Below are 10,000 nucleotides of genomic sequence, written 5' to 3'. Positions count from 1 at the left end.
GTGTAGAGACTAGATGGCGTAGTGTAATGGCTTGCAGGGGTGGAGTAATAGCTCCTGGGAGTAGTGTAATGGCTTGCAGGGGTGGAGTAATAGCTCCTGGGAGTAGTGTAATGGCTTGATGGGGTAGAGTAATGGCTAGTGGGAGTAATGTGGTAGCTTGCAGGGGTAGTGTAATGACTTGTAGGAGTAGAGTGGTGGTTTATGTGAATAGATTGCTGACTTGTAGGAGTGGAGTGGTGGTTTGTATGGGTTGAGTGATGGCTTGTATGGGTAGAATGATGGTTTGTGATAGGATTGAAGTCTCCGATAGCGACACCAAAGTCACTTTCGAAGCCACTTCCGATGCTGTTTGTCAAAGTTTGTCCACTGCCAAAGCTATTGATTCCACCTCCGACGCCACCGCTTTCCACGACGTGACCGACTCCACGAGAAGCCGTGGTCAAAGCCGAATGCAGGTCCTCTCCGCTGGGAAGGATTGGGTTCTCGCCTTCTTCATAATCCACGAACACCACTTCGGGCTCCGTCGGCGGTGGTGCTGGCACTTCGATCACACGCTGATCTTGTTCAGATTGCTTGTTCAGGACATACACCACTTGCTGCTGTCGTAGAGGAGGAACGATGATTGGCTCTGGTCCCAGGTCGTCTTCTGGAAGTCTCACAAATACCACATTGCGCTCCACTTTAGGTTCCGGGATGTAGTGTGGCCGCCTAAAGTAGTTCACCTTTCTTGGTGCATCATAGACATATGAACGTTGGTACACTTGAGGAGTCACGCATCTACCGTCCAAGTGTCGCACTTGTCCAAACCTACAGATGCCATTGTGGAAGTATGAACCTGATCCCGTTGGTAGGTTGTAGCCCAGCGGAGCAGCAGACACGCCAGCCACGAGTACTAATACCTATGAAAACAGAAACAGTTTTAGTTATTGTTCCACCTTTCTATTAGTTTTCCCATACTACATTATCACATATAACTACAGAGCAAATATTCACCAGGAACTTCATGTTGGATGTCGGTGACTGATGTCGAGGTGATGTCATACACAGTGTATATATACTCTACCAATTGTTGATGCTCCTCCTTCATGCCATATATTAGGCTAAGCAAGGTCTTTCCTTTCTTCTATTACGCATAAATTTCGGTTCCCATACAAGGTTGAGGAAAGAAAAGACACCTCCAGATTATTCCGTTGGCCAATTACGGAAGATAGTGATAATGTCTAATAGTTGGATGATTAGTAGATGTTATTTACCTCGCCGTCGAATTGTAGGAGTGTGATATACCTTATTTCAAATTACTTTGTCGCAATTACATGTCAGTAAGTATATATGTGTTTGTGCGTGTGCTTAAGTGTATATATATGTATGTGAAAAAGAGAGAGAAGAGAAATGTGAAAGAGAAAGACAAAAAATGGGAAAAGAGCGGGGAAGAAGGAGGAAGAGAGAGGGCCCCCAGCTACAGAGACTGTACGAGCATAGATAAACAGTTAGATAAATGCGTGCACCCAGATACCTCTTCTTGTGTATTCATCTCTCTCTCTCTCTTTTAAGCGGCTAATCTATATTTTATCTGAATTTATGCAACCATTTTCTGGATATTTTTTTTTATCTGGAAATTAAATTCATGTATCGACTACACTGTGTATCTTAAGGACATATTCTCATTATATCGGAAAGTTTTGTAAGAAAGTTCAAATTATCATTATCACTCAAAAAGTATCATATTCAGACGATTTAACCTCATACTTATGCATACAAGTTGAGGAATTCTACAAAACATTATTTACATAGTAATATTTTGCCAGTTAACAAGTTACTTTTCCCTACTTCGAATACACAAAAATCGAGCTGACATAATACAATTCTGTTTACGATTAACGTTGTCAGAAATATATATATATATATATATATATATATATATATATGTGTGTGTGTGTGTGTGTGTGTGTGTGTGTGTGTGTGTGTGTGTGTGTGTGTGTGTATGTGTGTGTGTGTGTGTGTTTGTGTGTGTGTGTGTTTGTGTACACAACAGCCTTATACAGCATATGTACTATATAAGCGTATATGTAAAATATCACTCCCTTTCACTTTCTGTGCATGTATATATATATATATATATATATATATATATATATATATATATATATGTGTGTGTGTGTGTGTGTGTGTGTGCGTGTGTGTGTGTGTGTGTGTACACATATGAATAAATATATATATGTATATATATATATATAAATATGTGTGTGTGTGTGTGTGTGTGTGTGTGTGTGTATGTATGTATACTTATATATAAACATATATAAAGGGAGACACAAAACACTTAAAGAATTACCGACCTATAAGCCTCCTTTTAGTAATCTATAAACTGTTCACAAAATTCATCACAGCCCGTATCACCGATACATTAGATTCAAAACAACCCAGGGAACAGGCAGGGTTCACAGCGGATTCGGACACTCTAGCTCAAATAAGGGAGAAAACAAATGAATATAGGAAGCCCCTGTGTATGGCATTCGTAGATTATGAAAAGGCATTCGATTCGGTACAGATATCTGCAGTACTAGATGCAATTCGTAAACAAGGAGTAGAGGAAATATACTGCAGATTATTAGAGGATATATAGAGAGATGGTACAGCGATCATCAAAATCCACGCAGAAACCAATAAAATGCCAATAAAAAAGGGTGTTAGGCAGGGCGACACCATCTCACCGAAGCTGTTTACAGCTTGCTTGGAGGAAGTATTCAAGAAGTTAGATTGGAAGGAGAGAGGGATTAAAATAGGGAATGAGCACTTAAGCAATCTAAGATTTGCAGATGACATTGTTCTTTTCGGCGAGTCAGCAGATGAATTACAACAATTAATAAGCGATTTAAATAGGGAAAGTCTGAAGATTGGCCTTAAAATGAACATGAAAAAGACTAAAGTCATGTTCAACAGTCGAACCCCAGTTAAGCAAATATAAATACAGGGTGAGGTACTAGAAGCAGTGAACGAGTATATATACCTAGGGCAACTCACCCAGTCGAGTACATCCTGCGAAGCCGAGATAAAACGGCGATTCAGGCTAGGTTGGAGTGCTTTCGGTACACATAGTAATATATTACGAGGTCGTCTGCCATTATGTCTAAAGAGAAAGATTTTTGACCAATGTGTCCTCCCCGGCATGAATATGGATCAGAGACATGGACTACGACCAAGGCACTCGAGAGGAAATTAGTAAGCGCCCAAAGAGGAACGGAAAGGCTTATGCTAGGAGTTAGCTTAAGAGACAAGAAAAAGGCCACACGGATCAGGCAACAAACAAAAGTAGAGGATATACTCAAGAGCATCAAGAAGAAAAAGTGGCAGTGGACTGGACACATATATCGGAGACAGGACAACAGGTGGTCAAAGAAAACGACAGAATGTGTAATACACGACACAAAGAGACCCAGGGCAAGGCCAATGACTAGATGGCGGGATGAAATAGCGAATTTCGCAGGAGTAAACTGGAATCAGAGGACACAAGACCGGAATGACTGGAAAAGATTGAGAGAGGCCTAAGTCCTGCAGTGGAATGATACAGGTTGATGATGATGATGACATAAATATGTGTGTGCGTGTGTGTATTTTCAACATACATAACATTACATATGTATGTTTATTTACATATGTATGTATGTGTGTTTATATCTATTTATTTATTTACACATGGTGATTGGACTCTTCATGTAATCAATATGCATTTGTTTATGATCTGATATGATGATTTCCAAAGCTCAATTTCTGGACTGAATCTTATTTTGAGAATCAGATCCCGTGTATTACACACGCGACGAGGAGAGTCTAATGTTAAATGAGTAAAGGGGATAATTATGTGAAAGGATGTTTAAAGACATAATGCATATTTTTGCACTTTCATTATCATTAAAACAGCAAAATCCTTGCCAAGACCATCGTTTTCTATTAACTAAAACCTTAATTTGTAAAACAAGTATAAATGAAGAATAGTTTTTCTATAATAAAGATTAAAATTAACACCATCATCCTCGTCATCACTATCATTATTTTCAACATCGCCATTATGAGCAGTACCATCATGATTATTTATTTCTGTTTAACGGATGTAAGTGCTTATGTGTCCATCTATTTATCAATCCATTTTTCTATATATTTGTCTATCTATATGTATATATATACATATGTGTATATGTATACATATATGTATATATATACATATATAGATAGATACATAGAAATGCAGATACATAGATAAATGTTTATAGATAGAAAAAAACTAATTGTAGATTGATACAAATATATATAAAAGGATATAGATATAGACAAGTAGAGATACAAATTATAATTAATGCAGAATGCCACCAGTAGCATGCATGCTGTTCTTTCATCTTGTATATAAAAAAAGGAAAGGTTGACAAAAAACAAAAAGTATACTTTGATGTGAAACTTTATTTTTTAGCATATGAATGGCTTAATATCTTCCTGTCATATGTGAATATGACACCTACATAAATATTGTCTGTCAGTATAAATGTAAGAGTAAGATCTTGGGTCCTTGGTCCATAGCATCTGCTATGATAATCAACATTTCAATGGAGTGGTGTACAGACTAGATGGCGTAGTCTAATAGCTTGCAGTGGTAGAGTAATAGCTCCTGGGAGTAGTGTAATGGCTTGCAGGGGTGGAGTAATAGCTCCTGGGAGTAGTGTAATGGCTTGATGGGATAGAGTAATGGTTAGTGGGAGTAATGTGGTAGCTTGCAGGGGTAGTGTAATGATTTGTAGGAGTAGAGTGGTGGTTTATGTGAATAGATTGCTGACTTGTAGGAGTGGAGTGGTGGTTTGTATGGGTTGAGTGATGGCTTGTATGGGTAGAATGATGGTTTGTGATAGGATTGAAGTCTCCGATACCGACACCAAAGTCACTTTCGAAGCCACTTCCGATGCTGTTTGTCAAAGCGTGTCCACTGCCAAAGCTATTGATTCCACCTCCGACGCCACCGCTTTCCACGACGTGACCGACTCCACGAGAAGCCGTGGTCAAAGCCGAATGGAGGTCCTCTCCGCTGGGAAGGATTGGGTTCTCGCCTTCTTCATAGTCCACGAACACCACTTCGGGCTCCGTCGGCGGTGGTGCTGGCACTTCGATCACACGCTGATCTTGTTCAGATTGCTTGTTCAGGACATACACCACTTGCTGCTGTCGTGGAGGAGGAACGATGATTGGCTCTGGTCCCAGGTCGTCTTCTGGAAGTCTCACAAATACCACATTGCGCTCCACTTTAGGTTCCGGGATGTAGTGTGGCCGCCTAAAGTAGTTCACCTTTCTTGGTGCATCATAGACATATGAACGTTGGTACACTTGAGGAGTCACGCATCTACCGTCCAAGTGTCGCACTTGTCCAAACCTACAGATGCCATTGTGGAAGTATGAACCTGATCCCGTTGGTAGGTTGTAGCCCAGCGGAGCAGCAGACACGCCAGCCACGAGTACTAATACCTATGAAAACAGAAACAGTTTTAGTTATTGTTCCACCTTTCTATTAGTTTTCCCATACTACATTATCACATATAACTACAGAGCAAATATTCACCAGGAACTTCATATTGGATGTCAGTGACTGATGTCGAGGTGATGTTATACATTGTATATATACTCTACCAATTGCTGATGCTCCTCCTTCACGCCATATAGTCAAATCAAGGTCTTTCCTTTCTCCTATGATGCATAGATTTCGGTTCCCATACAAGGTTAAGGAAAGAAAAGACAACTCCGGATTATTGTGTTTGCCATTTACGGAAGATAATGAGCATCAGCTGGATGACGAACAGAAGCTACTTACCTCACCGTTGACTTGCAGGGGTGCAGTATGATATTTAAAAACCTTCGAACTAATTTGTCTGAATGGCCTTCCAATGCGTATATCTGAGACTAGTGTGTATGTGTGACAGAGAGAGAGAGGGAAAAAAAAGGAAGAGAGAGGGAGAGGGGGAGACCGGGGGAAGAGGAGAGAGAGTAGGAGGTGGAGAGAGAGAGAATGTATTTGCATAGATGAACAGATAGATGCATCACCATACCTCCGCACTTCTATACACACGTACGCGTGCACTCCATCTATTTATCACTTTATCTCTCAATCTATTTCTATATTACATCAGTGAATATATGCAATCATTTCCTAGATAACATTTTATTTGACAATTCTATATGCTAACTACATTATACATCTTAAGAGCAATGTTTTTCTTCCTTCGCTACCGATGGAATTGCCTCATTTATTCTCCTAGTCTGCACTCTCTTTTTTCGTTATAATAGACTATGTTATGCACCTGTTTTCCGAAATGTAATTTTTTATCATATTGGAAAGTTTTGAAAGAAATTATGTTATGCACCTGTTTTCCGAAATGTATATTTCTATCATATTGGAAAGTTTTGAAAGAAATTACTGATATCACTCGCAAAAGGATCATTTTCACATGCTATGCCTTAGACTTATCAATACAGGAAATTATTCACACGTTCACATTTTGCTATTAGGTGCATATCATCAGATGTTTAAACTATTATACTGTAAGCGAGTTATCTTTCCCTGCTTTGAATGTGCAGTCATGGAAAAGACGTAATACAGTTCCGTTTACTATTATTGCAGTAAGAAAAATATATGTACATACAGCACATACACATACAATTCATACACAGCATACGTAGTCACTGTAAATTATATACGTATAATATGTGTACAGTATCTCTCCCTCTGTGTGTGTGTATATATATATGCATGTGTATATATATATATATATATATATATATATATATATATATATATATATATATATATATATATATGATATATATACACAAATATACATATATAAAGGCATATATACATGTGTATCCATTTATTTATGTGTATAAATATGTATATATATATATATATATATATATATATATATATATATATATATATATATGTATAAATATATATATGTATGTATACTTATATATACATTTATATATATTATTTACATATACATGTATGTATATGTATATTTATGTATGTATACATATATACATATATATATATATATATATATATATATATATATATATATATATGTGTGTGTGTGTGTGTGTGTGTGTGTGTGTGTGTGTGTATGTGTGTGTGTGTGTGTGTGTGTGTGTTCATACATATATACATATATGTCTATGCATACATATATGTATAAAGAGTTAAATGAATACACATACACGCAAATATATATATATATATATATATATATATATATATATGTATATATATATATATGTATATACATATATGTATGTATATATATACATGTATATATACATATATGTATGTATATATATACATGTATATATACATATATATACTTACATATGTATCCATATATCTTTATCAGTATCTATATTTATCTACCTATATACATATGTATTCATTCATATACATATGTATATATACGCGCATAAACACACACACACACAAACACATATGTGCATATATATATATATATATATATATATATATATATATATATATATATATATATATATATATATATACATATATAAATAGGTATATAGATAGATATTTACATGTATATGTATATATATATATATATATATATATATATATATATATATATATATAGAGAGAGAGAGAGAGAGAGAGAGAGAGAGAGAGAGAGAGAGAGAGAGAGAGAGAGAGAGAGAGAGAGATGTGTGTGTGTATGTGTGTGTGTGTGTGTGCGTGTGTGTGTGTGTGTGTATCTGTGTGTACATATATATATACATATATCTTTATTTCTATCTATATCTATCTATCATCTATATATATATATATATATATATCAATTCTTACACATGAATATATACAAACCGCAAATGCGTACTTTATTTTGGTTGTTATATTGTTAGTATTATATTGTAGGGAGATAAAGAAATTGCATATTATCCTCGATGTATGTTTGTTACTCGCACAAAAAGTAATTCCATAATCAAACACATCAGAAATAAGCATAAAGATACTTTCATAAAAGTAATTAATTCACTATATTACGTCTTATATATCTGACGAATAGGGTAATATTCAGCAACTATCTATAAATAATAATCAAGGCTATTGATATTGACTTTCCAAGAAAAAACGTTTCTTGTCTCGCAATTTGTAATAGATCTTAAGTAACCTGTTTACTCACACTTTTTAAGTTCGTTCTGGTAGGAATTGGATATATGTATATATCATTATATATATGCATATATATATATATATATATATATATATATATATATATATATATATATATATATACATATATATATATATATTTATATATATATATATGTATATATATATATATATATATAAAGATATAGATATAGATATATTTATATATGTGTGTGTGTGTGCGAGTGCGCGCGTTTGTGTATGCATGTTTAAATATACTGTGTGTTTATATATAAAAGGAGAAGGATAAGCCAGACATGCGGAGCAAATGCTACGTCCGGGCTTATGGCCTTTATACTGAGCCCGGCCTGTGTAAGTTTGAGCTTGTTCCTATAATTTATATATGTTTGCATAGATTTGATATAATGATCTCCAAAACTCACTCCCTGTATTGTGTCCTGTTCTGAAAATCAGATCCCGAGTATTGCACACGCGACGAGGAAGGTCTAATGTTTATGAGTATTGGTGCCAATTATGTGAAAAGATATTTAAAGAGATACAGCATCTGCCTTTTTTTCGCTTCTTTTTCTTCTAATAATAATAATGCAGAATCCTTGACAAGAATACTGTTTTACATTTGGTATGATTGAATACTAGTTTTGCGATGAAAAGGATAATAATGTGAGTGTGCGTGCGTGTTTGTCTGTGTGTGTGCATATATATATATATATATATATATATATATATATATATATATATATATATATATATATATATATATATATATATATATATACATATACATATATATGTGTGTGTGTGTGTGTGTGTGTAGATAGGCAGATATATATAGATAGATATATGCTTAGATATATAGATATAGAGATTGATACTTAGATAAATATATGTAGATATGGACATACACAAATAGAATTATCATTAATACAGCATGTCGCTAATGCCATACAAGCTGCCCTATCTTCGTATGTATAAGAAAGAGGAAAGATAGAAAAAATAAATTAAAAAGTGAACTTTCTTCTGAATCTTTATTTTCTTAGTATATAAATAGATCCATGGTTTCATGTCGTAAGTGATTGTAACATTCTCATATATACCATACGTCACGTATATATATAAGAGTAAGATCTTGCATCCTTAGGCCGTATCATGTACTGAAAGAATCGACATCTTTATGGAGTGGTGTACAGACTAGATGGCGTAGTGTAATAACTTGCAGTGGTAGAGTAATAGCTCGTGGGAGTAGTGTAATGGCTTGCAGGGGTGGAGTAATAGCTCCTGGGAGTAGTGTAATGGCTTGATGGGGTAGAGTAATGGCTAGTGGGAGTAATGTGGTAGCTTGCAGGGGTAGTGTAATGACTTGTAGGAGTAGAGTGGTGGTTTATGTGAATAGATTGCTGACTTGTAGGAGTGGAGTGGTGGTTTGTATGGGTTGAGTGATGGCTTGTATGGGTAGAATGATGGTTTGTGATAGGATTGAAGTCTCCGATACCGACACCAAAGTCACCTCCGAAGCCACTTCCGATGCTGTTTGTCAAAGTTTGTCCACTGCCAAAGCTATTGATTCCACCTCCGACGCCACCGCTTTCCACGACGTGACCGACTCCACGAGAAGCCGTGGTCAAAGCCGAATGGAGGTCCTCTCCGCTGGGAAGGATTGGGTTCTCGCCTTCTTCATAGTCCACGAACACCACTTCGGGCTCCGTCGGCGGTGGTGCTGGCACTTCGATCACACGCTGATCTTGTTCAGATTGCTTGTTCAGGACATACACCACTTGCTGCTGTCGTGGAGGA

At 36.1% G+C, this 10,000-nt stretch overlaps 3 protein-coding genes across 3 annotated transcripts in view; all 3 read right to left on the bottom strand.

Moving 5' to 3' along the window:
* Positions 1 to 1,046, bottom strand: part of LOC147468658 (uncharacterized) — a 1,169-nt gene extending 123 nt beyond the window's left edge. The window contains exons 1-2 of the mRNA XM_086553129.1: positions 994 to 1,046; positions 1 to 899 (exon numbers count right to left, since the gene is read on the bottom strand). The exon at positions 1 to 899 is cut by the window's left edge and continues 123 nt beyond it. Coding sequence (XP_086409255.1) covers positions 1 to 899; positions 994 to 1,041 — 947 coding nt within the window. The 5' untranslated portion in view covers positions 1,042 to 1,046. The remainder of the gene's footprint in view (positions 900 to 993) is intronic.
* Positions 1,047 to 4,440: 3,394 nt separating this feature from the next.
* On the bottom strand, positions 4,441 to 5,641 carry LOC147468657 (uncharacterized). The gene is made up of 2 exons (XM_086553128.1): positions 5,597 to 5,641; positions 4,441 to 5,502 (listed from the first exon to the last, which is right to left on the bottom strand). Exons 1-2 carry the CDS (start codon positions 5,606 to 5,608, stop codon positions 4,627 to 4,629), a joined length of 888 nt encoding a protein of 295 aa, XP_086409254.1. The 5' UTR covers positions 5,609 to 5,641; the 3' UTR covers positions 4,441 to 4,626.
* Positions 5,642 to 9,353: 3,712 nt separating this feature from the next.
* The window catches only part of LOC122242401 (uncharacterized), a 1,050-nt gene continuing 403 nt past the window's right edge, over positions 9,354 to 10,000 (bottom strand). The window contains exon 2 of the mRNA XM_086553127.1: positions 9,354 to 10,000. This exon is cut by the window's right edge and continues 287 nt beyond it. Coding sequence (XP_086409253.1) covers positions 9,379 to 10,000 — 622 coding nt within the window. The 3' untranslated portion in view covers positions 9,354 to 9,378.

This window comes from Penaeus japonicus, unplaced genomic scaffold (assembly GCF_977035675.1).
Source record: "Penaeus japonicus unplaced genomic scaffold, GWHDUDI00000001_assembly GWHDUDI00000027, whole genome shotgun sequence".
Classification (NCBI taxonomy): Eukaryota; Metazoa; Arthropoda; class Malacostraca; order Decapoda; family Penaeidae; genus Penaeus; species Penaeus japonicus.
The sequence above is the reverse complement of the archived record's forward strand: the minus strand, read 5'-3'. Positions and strand labels throughout refer to the sequence as shown.